General features: G+C 42.3%; 1 protein-coding gene across 3 annotated transcripts; it reads left to right on the top strand.

The window, feature by feature from the left end:
- Positions 1-2,055: 2,055 nt before the first annotated feature.
- On the top strand, positions 2,056-15,837 carry pitx1 (paired-like homeodomain 1). Of its 3 annotated transcripts, XM_037120428.1 has the most exons (5): positions 2,056-2,286; positions 2,676-2,730; positions 8,097-8,246; positions 9,546-9,748; positions 14,424-15,837. In XM_037120428.1, exons 1-5 carry the CDS (start codon positions 2,071-2,073, stop codon positions 14,970-14,972), a joined length of 1,173 nt encoding a protein of 390 aa, XP_036976323.1. In that variant the 5' UTR covers positions 2,056-2,070; the 3' UTR covers positions 14,973-15,837. The 3 variants fall into 3 exon arrangements, with proteins under 3 accessions (XP_036976323.1, XP_036976324.1, XP_036976325.1); XM_037120429.1 differs by lacking the exon at positions 8,097-8,246; XM_037120430.1 differs by lacking the exons at positions 2,056-2,286; positions 2,676-2,730 and adding an exon at positions 7,783-7,985.
- Positions 15,838-16,359: the final 522 nt, after the last annotated feature.

The raw sequence follows: 16,359 nt of genomic DNA, 5'->3' as shown, positions 1-16,359 counted from the left end.
GTCTTGCCCGTGTCCTGGAGGGAGGCCCCGCTGCTGCACTTTAATCCCTCCAGGATCCCTCTCTCAGAGCCGGGCTTTGCCTCGCAGCGCAGCTCTTGGCCTGAGTTGAAAAAGGAAAAAGTGTAAGGGTGGGACAAATTTCACACTTTCTCCCATGTCTCCGGCCAAAAAAAGAGGGAGCTTGTAAAGCGAGTATGTGGAGCTGGAAATGATTCTTCTGCCACAGAGACGCTGCGGTGGCTCAGAGGTGGGACTGCGTGGGCTCCTTGAAACCCAGCCTGGGTCTGTGGATGTGAAGGACCCACACAGGAAGACACGGGGGAAAAAAACACGTGTAGAGACTTTTCAGATTCTTTCTTAGTGAATTAAATTATTTGAATATTTCACTGGAGCTGTTTTTATTCTCGCCTCCATGGTTTGTGTTTATTAGACGCGTCAGTGCTCCAGTCCGCCCACGTCTTACAGACTAAATCTGCTCTAATCTCGGTCTCGACGTTTTCTATCCTTCTATCTTACTTTGGATTTTTGGGCCTTTTGTGTTTTTAAATCAGCCGTGCGTTAACGCTGAAGACTTGACCTGAATAATCAGTTTATTTGCTTTCGGCTGAAAGGTTTATTTAAAAAATAAATAATGTGTTTTGTGTCTTTGTTTCTCTTCTTTTGTCGTTCAGAGAAAAAAAATAGAGGAATCCAACTGAAATTCCTCTGAAGCGACAGAGCAAATAGAATAATGGCACAATTAAAATGTTTTATTATTAACAGCGGAACAAAACATCGCTCAAACCTGCCTGTAAATATTTGCATATGAACAATTAACTGTTTAAATAATCACCCGCTGCTGACGAGAGATTTAACCTATGAAGACAATTAATTATGGAGAAGACAAACATGATTAGTATTAGACCTGCTGGATAATCAGGATATTTATAGAAACGAACTGCTGTAAGAAAAAAACTAAAAAACTAAAAAAAAAAAAACTATACATAAAAAGGCCGAATAGTGATTTTGTGTGTGTGTGTGAAAGGCGAAGAAACACATTCGAACACTAATGAATTAGGAAGTAGAAGTCAGTGTGACGTCACTTCAGATTAAAAGTGATTAAAGATGAAAACAAAATAAAAAATAAAATAAAATATCAGACGTGTTTTTCATTTTTCTGTTATGACAGAGAAAAAAATATTATTTCTCAGGCCGTAAAACAGTTTTTCAAGTCCAAGAAAACAGAAAAGTGGATCAGGAAGGTTTTCCGCACAGAGAGGGAAATATGGACAAGATATTATTATATAACACATTATTATTATTATTATTATTATTATTATTATTATTATTATTATTATTATTATTATTATTATTATTATTGCATTGTTATCATTGCATTGTTGGTATTATTATTACATCATCATTGTTATTATTATGGTTGTTATTCTTATCATAGTTACAGACTTGAGGATGCGGGTGAAGATGTGAAGATGACGCAGTACAGTAAAGTTTACAGACGGTAAACTCGAGTATTTAAAACTGTGAATATGAAGATGAGGCTGACGGTGCGGGGAGGATGACAGCAGACAGAGGGGGAGGTGGGAGACGGTGGCGGGGGGGGTGTTGCGGTGCAGTGACGTCACCTCGAGGCGTGCTGCAGAGCGCTGTGCGAAGAAAACCAAGGCAGCGCCGCGGAGACGCGTCCAAAGCGCTGATTACCGCGGACGCAACGTTTACGCGCAGCCGACGGCGTAAAGTGGATTTACTGAACACCTGCATGGAGGAAAACTGAGGGCTTTATTCCTTTTTTTTGTTCTCTCTGTCGACTGCCTCTGCTGGGAGGTAACTGGTGAGTCAAACACGCAGCTTCTCTCCTTTTTCTCGTCACGAGTTTTCGCTCAGAATGTTGGCCGCCGTCCCGCTCTCTCTATTGCCTCCGATGTTTGCAGAAAAAAAGACTATGAATCACAGACGGATCCGTTCTGAGAATGATGCAGGCGGGGGGGGAATTAAATAGTTAGTGATTCCTGCGTGTGTCGTCGTGTGTTAGTTTCAGGGTCAGAGAGGATGCAGTGACCGCGCAGAGGCCGCATGTGGATGGAGCTTTTTACGCACAGCAACGATTTCTGGAGAGCCTGCAGAAAAAAAAGTGGTCAGCGTTGGCATCACTGTCAGGCGGATATCAAACCGATAACCTGCTGTGATCTCTGCAGAACATTCCAGATAAACTCTGCGCTGATCTCTGAGGTCTTACTGAAGGGAGCCGAGCGAAGATTTACTGAGGACAGAGACAGCAAAGGGATTCCTGTAGATAAGAGCGGCTGTGTGTGTGTGTGTGTGTGTGTGTGTGTGTGTGTGTGTGTGTGTGTGTGTGTGTGTGTGTGTGTGTGTGTGATGTTGGGTTAGGGTTGCTGTTGTTGTTGAGGGCCCAAATCATAAAGATCTGTGAGGAACATGAGTAAAGTACATTTTGTTTTGTTTTGGCTGCATCGCTTTTGTAATTATTGTTCATGTTTTACTTTTTTTTCTGGATAATCAAAGTGTTCCCTGAGTTCTCACTGATGTAGCAACGCTGAGTTAAATGATTATTATGATTCAACTTCGTGACGTTTATCAGAGATGATATCTGTGACACACACGCAGGAAAACTGTCCTCTGATGCAGCTTCTCTTCTTCTTCTTCTGTTTTGTTTTCAGGCAACTGGAATGGAACTGAATCTGTCGAAGAACGGGATTTCTTGTGGGGAGCCAGGTACGACTCGTTCTCTGCTCGGTGTCATATGTGTACATACCTGTTGTGATGCTATATACAGAACCAGAAGCTGTCATTGAAAGGGTTCGTTCTTCGGAACCTGTCCGTTTGGCGGAACATCAGAAACGTGAGCACCGTGCGTGTTCACGGACATCTGCCTCCTCTGCTTTACGGACGCAACGTGTCTCCAGATGAATTAATGCGCACGGCACAGACACGTTGATACGCGGATCTATCAGCTAACGAGACGCAAATGCAGGCTCGCGGGGAAGTTAAAATGAAAAGCAGAACGAAGAGTCGTCGAGTTCTTACTTCCACATAGTTTGTCTTTGTTTTATGTCGTGTGGTTGTTCTGACGATAATCGTTTCCTGGTGGCTCGTTTTGCGATTTTGAAAAACAAAACAAAAAAAAAGTTCGAAAAACATCGAACCAGACAAAAAGAAAATTATATTTAGATGGAGAAAAAAAAGCAGCAGTTTGTGATTTTTCTTCTTATGACGCAACTGAGAAAGAAGTTTTTCTGTAAATCTGGATTTAATCACAGAGCAGAGAAGCAAAGATGGAGCGTAACATGGAGAAGTTTGGAAAATATTCGAGGTTTGGGGACATTCACATTTAAATGTGATGTTCCCTCCAGGAGGTAAACATTTATAACATTAAAACGGTTTCAGATTAAAGGTCAGGTGCTCAACAGGACGACACACACTGGAAATATAATTATTATAAAGACAAATAAAAGATAAAGAGCTTTTAAGGGACAGTTGGCGTTTTTAAGTGGAGCTTGGATGTGTGTGATTCACGACTGTGCACAAACGATCAAGCGATAAATGTCGATTTTTGAGGACTAATTTCAGCTCAACTCAAGTTATCAGCCTTTGTATTTTTCCTTAAAGTCTCAGTAAACGACTGCTGGGCTGAGTAAACACACAGGGGGTGTATAAGTCCAAGGAGGCATGATTCAATCACAGATATATAGAGATATTGTGGCGTTTTCAGTATGTTTTCCTTGTGATCGAGGTCGTTGTTTTATTTACACCTGCATCCCGTCTGTCAGCTGGTTTGTTGGTCGTCAGGCTTCAGGTCAAACAGGCCCTGGACCATCACCAAGGAAATAATCAGCTCTGTCCTTCTCCGGTTACCCTCCGTGTCCGGTTACATCTCCGCTGCTGTCCTGCCTTTGAGTTCTCTCGCCCGCTTTAATTTTCTATATGCTTTGTTTTGTTGGCTCGACTCGGTGTGTGTGTGTGTGTGTGTGTGTGTGTGTGTGTGTGTGTGTGTGTGTGTGTGTGTGTGTGTGTGTGTGTGTGTGTGTGTGTGTGTGTGTGTGTGTGTGTGTGTGTGTTTCTGTGTGTCTGTGCTTTTTTTTTTTCTTCCTCTCCTCCTCAACCAAACCAAGACTGTATTTTCACGTGTGTTTTTAGTGTGTGATCAACGAGAGTTCGCAGAGTTTATTTTCACTTCTTGGAGGAAGAAAACGAAGAGAAAAAAAATATGAGTGTTTGCGTTGCCACTGGCCTTTAACCTGTCCTGCCGGATGGAAAGGCTTTTTAAGTCATCCATCACACGCAAGTGCCCTCCAGAGCAGAGGAGGAGGAGAAGGGCGCAGGCAGGGATGAGGGCTGAGGAGGCTGGGTATTTAGATTAGCCCCATCTATCAGCCTGTAATATCTGCTGGAGGACAGAGAGGACGGTAGAAACACGGGGACTCCTCCGTGGAAAATCTCCATGTGCTGTAAATCCTTTAATATTCCAACGGGGATTTGAAGGGTCAGTGGGTTTATTCTCATGTTGTACTTGCAGCCATATGATGTTGAGAAAATGACTTTTTTTAGGACAGTACTGCTCGTAAGAACGCCTCATAATGACCCGCCGAGAGACCGTGTACCCTTCACGGACACGCAATGTACCCACCAACCTACAACCTGCATAATAAACACCACCTGCTGACACAATCAGGTGACCAGGTAGCTTGAGTCACTTCCGCACGAGCCGCTATATTTGTGTGTTGCCTGCACACTATATATATATATATATATATATATATATATATATATATATATATATATATATATATATATATATATATATATATATATATATATATATATATATATATATATATATATATATATATATATATATATATATACATATATACATACATACATATATATACACACACACACACACTCCAAAACCATTTTTACGCACTTGGCTGCAGCTCAGATCGCGCGTAAAGCAGGCAGGTGATGGTGTTTTTTTTTAGTTCCACACAACAGGCCACAGTTCTGCTATACAAATTTAAAAATGAGACTTCAGATTCCTCACAGGCCTTTCTGTGAGCCGCGCTCAGAGGCTGAACAGATCTAGACGGAGAAAGCAAAGTGATCGTTGAGAGCCTGAACAATTGTCCTCTGAAAGGGCCTTCGGGGGGAGTTTTCCGGTCGGACGGGGATCTCATGTCAGAAGTCACTGTCACACAATGGCTTCGACAAGCTCGAGACTGGCGCCGGTGACAGTCCGAGTCTCAGACGGTGAGGCCTGAGCCGGTGCGCTTTTTTTTCTTTTTTACCTGACACATGTAGGCGACACAGCGAGGTGGCGGGTCAGATGGTCTCATGTTGCAGAGGAGAGACTTAAAGGAGCGCTTTGTAGGTTTGGACAAGAAATTCAAACTCAGAGTTTTCATATTTCAATATTAATGAGGGGAAAAGAAACATATGTTTTTTTTCTATAACTGAATAAACGAGCTGTTCTCAGAGGAAAATAATGTCCTGAACACTGATTGAAGCTAGGAAGGTGGCAGGGTCCGCCACATATAAATAAAGATTGGCAGAATGAAGTTGTGTTGTCCTGTAATGTCAGTTTGTTCTCTCAGTTTCTTCACTCATGGAAACAAAGAGAGAGTCAGTGAAGATCCATCCATCCATCCATCATCTGTACACATTATATGTACGCCGCTTAATCCTCTGCAGGGTCGCGGGGGGGCTGGAGCCTATCCCAGCTGACTTAGGGCGAAGGCAGGGGACACCCTGGACAGGTCGCCAGTCTATCGCAGGGCTACACATAGAGACAAACAACCACACTCTCATTCGTCAGTGAAGATCTTTCTCTTAATTTCTTCCCCCCAAAACTACAGACTGCTCCTTTAAAGACAATGCTCGGCCCTCCAGTCACTCAGAGATGACTTTGCTCGTGATTGGAGAGAAGAGTATGTGACTCCTTCTCCTTTTGAGAGCTAACAAAACACGGTGTTAGGACTCTGCTGCAGGAGAACATGGCATTCTGCGGGAGGTCTACACGTGCGCAGTCACACTAAAAAAAGAGAGTCTGGCGCACACAGAGGTGAATTACGCGCACTTACTCTACCCCCCAAAACGCTGAAATGCCCGAAAAACCAAAACCCAAACTAAATGACATAACTCGTATTGGTCTGAAATAACAGATCCACCCACGACTTCCCAGGATGCACCAGGTAAATCTCAAAGTATTCCACTAAAGCCTCACCTGGCGCCTTCCTGACCTCAGACTGATTCACACGGAGAAGTTTGGCCTCCGTGTTTCGTGACCACCAGCTGCCGCTGAGGGAGTTTGTAAAGCAACATCTTTATTCTACTGCAGCTGCTGCACAACTCAAGTTTTTTCTTCTTTTTTTTTCTCTTTTTTACTGAATGTCTCACTCCAGTGCAGAACACACTGACATCAGATCAAATGGACGGAGCTCTGTGTTTCTCCACACAGGTACACTGTACACTGAATGACCTGGAAACATAACATCTGAATTTGAAAATTCACGTATATCTCGTTCCCAATTATCCAGATCACACTGAAGGGCCTGATTCTGAATTATTTCAGGCTCCAGAGTTGTAAGAAAAAAAAAACGTATAAAGAGTAAAGTCAAGAACGCGCCTGTTACTGCGGCCTCCACCGGCGTCAAAAAATTATACTAGCGCACCATCTCTCGCACCTGGGTTTGAGGGGCCAGATGAAAACATTCAGAAAAAGTTGTTTTATAATTAGAGTTTGTTCGTAAATGTTGTGTCAGATGATTATTGCATAATCAATTCAGAAGGTGTTATTTGTGAGAGAACTTGATTTGAGTCCCACTGATAACTCCGTGTTTTGTCGGTTGCGATCACAGAGGCCAAACTTCATCTGAGGTCAGGATGGCGCCAGGTGAGGCCTTTGCGGAGTACCTTGAGATTTACCTGGTGCATTCTGGGAAGTTGTGGGTGGATTTGTTATTGCGGTCCTACGTCAGTTTTTTAACAGTTGAGACTAAAGAAAAATCAACTTTTCTGACAGATAGCAGATAGCAGCCTGCTTGGTTCCTGCAGCTGACAGAGCCCCGATGCGCTTGACTTTCATTAGTCCTGATTGTTTATTTGTGGTGAAACAACGATCTGATAGAGCGACACTGTGTCATTCACACACACAGTAACTGTCATATCATCACACCGAGGAAACAGTAACTGGGCAGGCCCGCGTTAGATGGCAAATGTTTGATCAGCTCAGTACATATCCGAGATATACATTGTGTGGAGAGCGTGTGTGTGTGTGTGTGTGTGTGTGTGTGTGTGTGTGTGTGTGTGTGTGTATAAGCGCACCCAGCTGGACACATTTCAAACATGCCTGCACGAATAAAAGGCCCATTTTACTCTCATTGAGCAGGCGCTGCCCTACGCGCTCCCGAGACGCGAAGAAAGAAAAAAAGAAGAAAAAAACAAAGAAAGAAACTGAACGCTGCAAAAAACATCACCGTCCAGTACTGACACGCAAGTCCATCAGAGTAGCAGACAAACTAATAAGGTTTAAATTGTTTTGGTTATTTTTCTCTCCACCAATTGACTTTTTTGACTTTTTTCGGAGCGTCTGATAAATTAATGGCGGCTTTTCTCACTTCTTTTATCTTGACGTCAGATAAATATCTTGTTCGGGTGGGTATCTTTTTTCTTTTCTTGCAGCGGGCAGGCACAGTGGGTGGGACTCGCTCGTTTTAGGGAGGTTTAACGCAACAAATGGGTGTGTCTCCTGTGTGGGTTGGAGAGCCGGAGCTCACTCTCGGTCACAGCGGCCAGAAGCGTTTCCCTGCAGCGGAGAGAAAGGAGAGCGCACTGGGCTGTCACTGCTGTAGCGGAGGGAAAGGGCGCTGAGTGATTATTTCCTTTTCTCCCTGTTTTTTTTTTTTCTCTGCGTGGAAGAACAAAACTCTGGTTGGAAATTCTCCCTGTGTGCTTCATCCTCTCATGTCGTGGTGTGTGTCTGGCAGCGGGTGGATTTTTGGCTGTTGAGGGGAAGCTTTTACGCACTCCCACCAGGATTCACCCCAACGTTTCCTCTCTTGTACGCATCCTTCTCTTCAAAGGTGGGATGAATTTGGACAGAATCGCAGAGGCAGTGAGAGCCCCGCCGGCCCGCGACGTGGCCCCCGCGTTTCATTTACCGAGAACTTCGAACAGCAGTCGAGAAACTTTAGAGAACTCAAGCAGCGAGTCTTCAGACACAGAGTTGGCAGGTACACCGTCAGAGTGCTTTTAAGCAACTCGATTCCTTCTTCTAACTGTGATTTTACGTTTCTACGAGCACGTTTAGGACGGGCTGTCGCAGAGGCATCCCGGCGGTTAAACGCTGCGGGATAAGAGTATTTTTTTGGTTGCATTCATGTTCCAGTGTTTGCTTTTTTTCTCACTGCAATGGCGATGTATTTCCGTGTGTGACAGGGCAACACGCACGTGGATAAAATACACAAAACTCATGTGCTTTAAATGTTAGTTTGGCGTCTTTTTTTCTGCTTTCCATTTTAATACGCAGGAATAAGAGGGGGGATAGTGCAGTTTTGGTGCAGTTACACCCCATTTCTTGTTTATTGCGCTGGCCGAACCAAACATTTGGCAGGATCCCGAGGTCTGTCAGGGAAAAATGTGCAGAACAGCCTGGCCTGCTGTCAGTAGATGCATTAAAACAAACTATAAATACTGGGCCCGTCCTCCAAACTAAACTAAAAGCCAGAAGGTCTGTATTAACAACTCTCAGAGAAGCTTTTTGTTCTTCAGCCGCATTTTCTAAAAAAAAAAAGAAAGAAAGAAAGAAAGAAAGAAAGAAAAAAAAAAGAAAATCCAAAGCTGTCTCTTCTCTTTCTCAGACCACATGAGGAAGTAATAGCAGAACGAGAGAATGACAATTGTTTCTCGTTTCCTTTGATGAAATAATTTATTAGGCTTAAATTAAAAATTAAGATGTTGTCGCTGTAAGTCTAAAGTTACTTTTTTTTCTTCCCACTTTTGGCAAACTTTCAAGAGACAAATCCCTTTTCGTGATTAACCTTTGCACGTGTTGACCCTTCAGTTTAATAAGGCAATCTTGTTGGGACACGAATACAAGATAGCGGTGGAGAGATAAGAGCGGTCAGACCTCGTCGTAAAGAAAGTGTAATATTGATCTGTAAGTGTAAAAAGAGGCGCATGCCTGAAGGAGTCGATGCAGAACTCACAGACATGTTTGTAAATGTTTGGCTGTAATCTGTCACTTCTCGTCCGAGGCTTGTTTTTTTTACAGACATCTCTGTGTATAATTTATTTACAGCTTTGACTTTGCTTATTTCACGGGGACGGTTCGTTTTTATTATAGTTGACCTAAAGTTTAAGGGGGTTTTGTTTTGCACGTTGTTGCACATAATTTCAGCCTGAATCTTTCGACATTTAGTAGCAAATACTCAGATTCTTCAATGCAGAAAAAATGTCCTTTACCTGCATGCTGTTCGAAGTAAGCACGAGCTGTAACACACAGTAATTTAGCCCCGATTTGTGACACACAGAAAAGGAGAGGAGCGCTGAACACCGGAGCGATGACGGCAACGCGGACGATCCCAAGAAAAAGAAGCAGCGGCGGCAGCGGACTCACTTCACCAGCCAGCAGCTGCAGGAGCTGGAAGCCACTTTCCAAAGGAACCGTTACCCGGACATGAGCACCAGGGAGGAAATCGCGGTGTGGACCAACCTGACCGAGGCCAGAGTTCGGGTAAGAGTCCATCGGGCGGGCCGCCGGTCGTGCGTAATGTGTGCGTAAAGACGATCTGACAAAATAAATGTGAATATTATTGGGTAAATGAAATACCTCAAAAGTGGACAAAATGAATAATGGAATATTAACTTAAATGTGCCAAAAATAGATAAGAATATTCACAGAAATTTAGAAAATTTTAACACAAAAATAAAACTACAAACAATCCTGAATTCTGCTTTAATTTCAGAGTCACACTGTGTTTGATCGGTGCGCTGAAACAAGATGAGAACTTCATGTTCCCACAAACATTTTAATGCAAAGTCACCGATGTTTTGCCTGAGCCAAGCTGTTGTGATATAGAAATTCAGTAAGAAATTGTAGAGGAAAAATCGCTCACTGAGGATGTCAACACCAAAGGTCGAAAGGTTCGTACGGAAGGAAAAGAGTGAGAACACAAAACTTTAAACGTCACTTTTTTTCAGTGACTTAAAACAACTCGGTCAGTAAAATGTTATAAATGTGTGAGATAATTCAGAGACTCTCTGCTGACAGAAAACACTGGGAGGTTTTTAAAACTGTAGCGTTAACAGATATTCAGTTGCACTCATGCTCGACTGTCAACTGCGGTGCATCCAAAAACTAAGTCATCCATGTCCGAAACGCGTGCGCGCATTTGTGACACACGCGGGACTAAAAACACGTCCCAGTTCAAATATCTCATGTTGAAAGTTTAGCAGAAATGAAAGCTGTCTTTAACTATTTGGATGTGTTGGGGGTGACATCCTTTGTAAGGGTGTATCCGCGCTGCTAATGGAGCCAATGGGGGATTTGTCTTTTGATGACATCACCACCAGTCTGGACCCTCATTTGTCCCCGTGGAGGAGACGCTTCATGCAGCCAGATCCACCTTGGAGCTGTGCAGGGAGCAGGAACCGCGTGTGATTCTGTTCATTTAACAACATGTGTGAACTGTATTTTATTCAACCAATATTAATCGTAAAGGACGTGAATTCTTCAATTCTAATAATACTGCCCATTCAAAGTAAAACAGAAATAAAAGGATAATAATAAATAGCTGACGAAGTAAGTTAAGACTGAAAAAAGGTGTTTTTACACACAGCTATTCGTGCGAGCTGCTCCTTTCTCTGGGAAAAAAATGCGAGAAATGTGCGTAAAACTCAAAACAATTGCATTTGGTTTTCATTTGGAGCAACTGGCGCCTGGCAGCCCGTCCCAGCAAAAATCCACCATCTCAAATTGCATGAAAAAAAAAAATGCACAGAGCTATTTAAAGTGAATGGAAACACGTAAAAAAAAAAAATCTCAGAATAAGTTTAGAGTGCTGCATTTTTGTCAGATTTTCAAACAGCGCAGCCTTTTATTTTGTCGGAATTGAAAATAAGAAGAGCGCAGAGACGCGTGAATACTTCTGATCCAGCATCGCAGCGTTTAATTAAATGTTTTGACGTTTTAAAGTGTTTGGACTTGACCCTCTGAGGTCACGAGTGTTCAGTCACGCTTGACAGAGAATGAGATTGAGTGATATTTGTGGGCCTGGTTGTTTTACCTTCAGCTCTAATGAGGGTTGTGTGCGTGTTAACATGAGGTGTGTGTAGTTTTGTCGCTGCAGCCGCACACGAGCCGAGGCGCTGCTGTGACGAACGCAGCCGGTGTGTTTCCTCCGCGGCTCTCTGTCACATCGCTCACGTCTTTGTGGACAATTTGTCCGCAGCACTCTGCTCTCTGCGCGGCTATAAATAGCTCCCGCGGGCCCCGTCTGATGAAGCCACTTGTAAACTGTTTCTACTATGAATTAAAAATGGAGTCGCAGAGTGGCGACGGACGGATATTTTGTCAGGTTTCGATCAGGCGTGAGGATCTCCAGGAGCCGCGCTCCTCTCATTCATTTACACTGCTCCCGCCGCGCGTGTTTGATTCATGCCTGGCTGTATTTTGTGAAGTGTCACACACACACACACACACACACACACACACACACACACACACACACACACACACACACAGGCGCTAAATTGAGCCGCATTCAACCCAGAATTAAGTTTAATTTATTCGCTAAACATGAAGGAATAACAATTACAGTAAATATATATATTTGAATTATACATATCCCAAACTGGAGCTAAAGTCTGGTTTATTTCAATGATGTCACTCAAACTACGTTTTTTAAGAGCACAATTCACGTGATTCCTGAATTATTTTTAATAAGGTCAGAATTGCGGATTTTTTCAAAATAAAAGGACATTTCATTCACGCTAAATACTGAATTAAAAACAACAACAACAAAAACTTCCGATACGATTATGGACAACAATAGCTCATGTAATTATGTAATATTAGAGCTCATTTAACGCTTCAATAAACACAACTGGAAATGGATGAATAAAAAGCCCGTTATAAACATGCGCAAACAAACAGCAGCAGTCTGGATTTAAGAGGCTGCGTTTCACATTCCGCTGCTGTGTTCACTTCTTGTGATTGAAGAGGAGTTTTACCGGATGAATTTAGAGTTTAAGTGATCAGAGTACCACGTTTCAGAGCTGCTGGTTTACTTTAAGTTTGCGTTGCAGTAGGATTTTATTAGGAAAAGACGATCATGACCTGACACACACACACACACACGCGCGCACGCACACAACGGGGGGCGAAGTTATTTTGTCTATTTACAAAAAGGAACAAGCTGATTTTTGTGATTACGTATAAATGTGTAAATGAACGGAGGCGAGCTGAAGAGTCAAACGAGCCCTTTGTGTGTGTGTGTGTGTGTGTGTGTGTGTGTGTGTGTGTGTGTGTGTGTGTGTGTGTGTGTGTGTGTGTGTGTGTGTGTGTGTGTGTTTCCCTCAAATGATCAGAAATGAAAGTGCAGGCTGGGCCCTGTTTACAGACCGCTGTAAACAAAACTGAAGACATCCGAGAACATTAAGCAGATGTTGCATTAAAGAACCGTCGGTCAGTGCGGGACTGCGAGACTCACATGCTGGATTTCGTTGCCGGGCTTGTTAAGAGTAAATGAGGAAATTACACAAGATGGAAGATAAAAGCATTCAGAGATCATTCATTTAGATTTGGCGTTTTTTAAGTTTGTGGACTGAATCAAGCAGCAGCAGCAGCAGCAGCAGCAGCACGGAGGAGGAGGAGGAGGAGGACAAAAAGTTCACTAAATATTATTCTGCCACTACAGAGAATCATTTATTAGATTTTAAGTTAAAGTGGCGACATTCTTAAAGCAGATCGGAATGTTTTTACTGTTTGTGTTCGTGATCGTGCCACTTTTGTTTTATATCGTCCTTTGTCTTCAGGCGAACTAAAAACACACAATACACCAACAATACAGCATGTAACAAAATACACATTTGCAGCAGGCAAGAATCCAACATTCAGTAATAATGAGTAACGAATGATAATTCATCATTTGTGATTTGTGCTCCAGCACGATGATGGTTCCGTGTTAATTATCTCAGTGTGTGTGTAGATCATTCAGCTTCTGTGAGTGTGTGTGTGGAGTTTTGAGTCAAAGTAAATCAAATCCCACAAAAAATAAATAATGAAAGCTTAAATTCCCGCACTTGCCACTGCTGTTTTTATAGATATATTTTATTAAAATATTTGACTTATATATTTGTCCCCACAACTTTCTGATGAGCATAATTATTTAGAATGTGCTAAATAAATCGCTTGCAGCAAGAATTCTAACTAATAAATCAAATGCATATTTTGATTGTGTACATTACATAAAATCACATGTTAATTTTCTTCTTCTTCTTCTTTGTATTTTAGTCTTTTTAATGACTGACCTTTTTTATATATAAAACTACAAATGCAGAGGTGAAGAGTGTTTCCACTGTTTGTGGTAAAGTCAGCCTCTTTGTGGCAGCAGTGATGTCCTTTAGCAGAATATTAGAACATGATGATTTTAATGAAGAGGCAGGTCTGTAGCACAGTGGAGATTTTGGATTATAAGAAATGAAAGTGTTTATATATTTGACGACTTTTATTCCTATTTTTTTTTTCTTAAGAAAAATCTAATTTGTAACTGTTTCAGGTGACTCTGCTGCTCACCTTGTGTTCATGTATCTGCTGCACATTATTGTTTTTTTTTAATTAATTTGAATTTGCAATATAAAGTGTATAACTGATCGAAATTATTATAACAATAACTTGTGACAATTTGAGAACATTTTGCTCTGCAGCAGACGGCAAACTTGAACATCAACTCTAAAAGACAAAACAGTTACATCAAATACAGATGAAGGAGAAAACTTCACCAGACTCCCTTATAAAATCGCTCAATTTTGTGAGTTGTTGATTTCAGAGACACTGTATGGACTTTATGAAACGCCTTGTCTGACAAATTCTTAATTACTCCGGAATTATTGTAAATTCGGTTTATCTTATAGCCTTATAGCACATCTAGTTCCAGTATCAACTACAGTCAACAGCAGCAAGGAGATAAATTCCCCAGTCTCCCCTTGTAAAATCGCTCAATTGTGTGAGTTGTTGACTTAAGAGACGCTTTCCAAACTTTATGAAACGCTGTATCTGACAAATTCTTAATCACTTGGGCCTTCTTGTAAATTCGGCTTATGCCATAGTCTCGTTTTACGGGGTGCTGCCGCCCCCGCAGCACCTCTAGTTCCCGCACCCATGCCAACTAACCGTGTGTATCCTCCAGGTGTGGTTCAAAAACCGCCGGGCCAAGTGGAGGAAGCGGGAGCGGAACCAGCAGATGGACCTGTGCAAGAACAGCTACCTGCCGCAGTTCAGCGGCCTCATGCAGCCCTACGACGACATGTACCCGGCGTACACCTACAACAACTGGACCAACAAGGGCCTCACCCCGGCGCCGCTGTCCACCAAGAACTTCACCTTCTTCAACTCCATGAGCCCCCTCACCTCGCAGTCCATGTTCTCGGCACCCAACTCCATCTCCTCCATGACCATGGCCTCCGGGATGGGCCACTCGGCCGTGCCGGGCATGCCCACCCCGGGCCTCAACAACATCAGCAACCTGAACGGGATCGGCACGTCCGGGATCAACTCGGCCATGTCGTCGCCCGCGTGTCCGTACGGGCCTCCCGGCTCTCCGTACAGCGTTTACCGGGACACTTGTAACTCCAGCCTGGCCACCCTCAGACTCAAATCCAAGCAGCACCCGACCTTTGGATACAGCGGGCTGCAGAGCCCCGGCTCGAGCCTGAACGCGTGTCAGTACAACAGCTGATTTTTACAGCTGCGTCTTACAAATATTAATACAGACATATATATGTATATGTATATATATATATGTGTGTGTGATAAACGGACACGATCTGAGAGCTTAGAGGCTACCTGCGGATGGGGAAAAAAAAAAGAAATCAAAGACAACTAAACTGGATTAGTTGCGGTCATTTTTCAAAAGAGAAAAAATGGATTATGCGGGTTAAATGTGTTTACCAATGAACTTGCACAGCAATCGAAATGTCCAGGTTTTTTTTTTTTTTTGTAATGATGAAGACGTGTTACATTGCTGCATTGTACATATATAAATGTAAATATATACAGGCCTAACATATAAAACAGACGGTGGTATTTGCTTTTCTTTTTCTGTGTGTGTGTTCGTGCGCTCGCTTTGCTTTTTGAAGACTCTCGACGGAAACCTGGATTTCTGCGAGATTGAAAAAAAAAAATTAGAAAAAGTGTCGAGCATATTCCAGACTCAACAAGAAGAAAAGAAAGAAAAAAAAAGAAGAAATCTGGCTTTTATTGTACATATTTTATACTGCTTCTGTGTGCTTTCTATTTACAGTCTATGCAGGAAACCACCAGTCTGACTCCAGTGACTTTACTTTAAAATGTTTTTGGTCTTTTTTTTTCCCTCATTTTTTTTTTGTTTGAAAACCCATTTAAAAAAAAATCCCGCATGTTTAACTTGAGTGCAACGTGTTTTGTACGATAATGTAAGACTTTGCAGAAGTTCATTAGCCTAAACTGTATACAACTACAAAAAAAAAAAAGAAAGAAAAAAAGGGTGATTCAGAGTCACTCATGTGTTTATGGTAACATGTTTGTTTGAATAAAACTCCAGGAAAAAGAGAGGTTTATTTCAAGGATGTTTTCAGAGGAGTCTTTTTGTTTAGCGGAGTGATTTGTTTTCAGAGGAGCCACAATAAACAAATTGGCAGCACATCGGCGGCGTATTGATCCGCTCAGTTTAAGAAGGGGGATTATCTGAGGTGTATGAAGATTTCGGGAGGATTAATGGGACTAGCCGGCACTTATCTGGGCTTTAAAACATTACCTTTTATTTAGTCTTTTCTGTTCATTTTGAAGCATTTATACTGCTCTATCTAAAATACCCTTTTTCTCTGTGAGAAGAAATGAATCCAAAATGAGTTCAGTGAAAACTTCCAGACCTGGTTATATTAAAAGGATCAGTATGAACAGCCTTACCTATATTCTGTGGGTATTGTTATTTGGCGGATGTAATAATAATAATAATAATAATAAGAAGAAGAAGAAGAAGAAGAAGAAGAAGAAGAAGAATTAATAATAGCCATGTTTCGCCGTTCAGTGCAGAAAATAGTCCCACATGCGCCTCATCACACCGGATTCAATTTACAGACACTCAG

Source organism: Acanthopagrus latus, chromosome 13 (assembly GCF_904848185.1).
Source record: "Acanthopagrus latus isolate v.2019 chromosome 13, fAcaLat1.1, whole genome shotgun sequence".
Classification (NCBI taxonomy): domain Eukaryota; kingdom Metazoa; phylum Chordata; class Actinopteri; order Spariformes; family Sparidae; genus Acanthopagrus; species Acanthopagrus latus.
The sequence above is the reverse complement of the archived record's forward strand: the minus strand, read 5'-3'. Positions and strand labels throughout refer to the sequence as shown.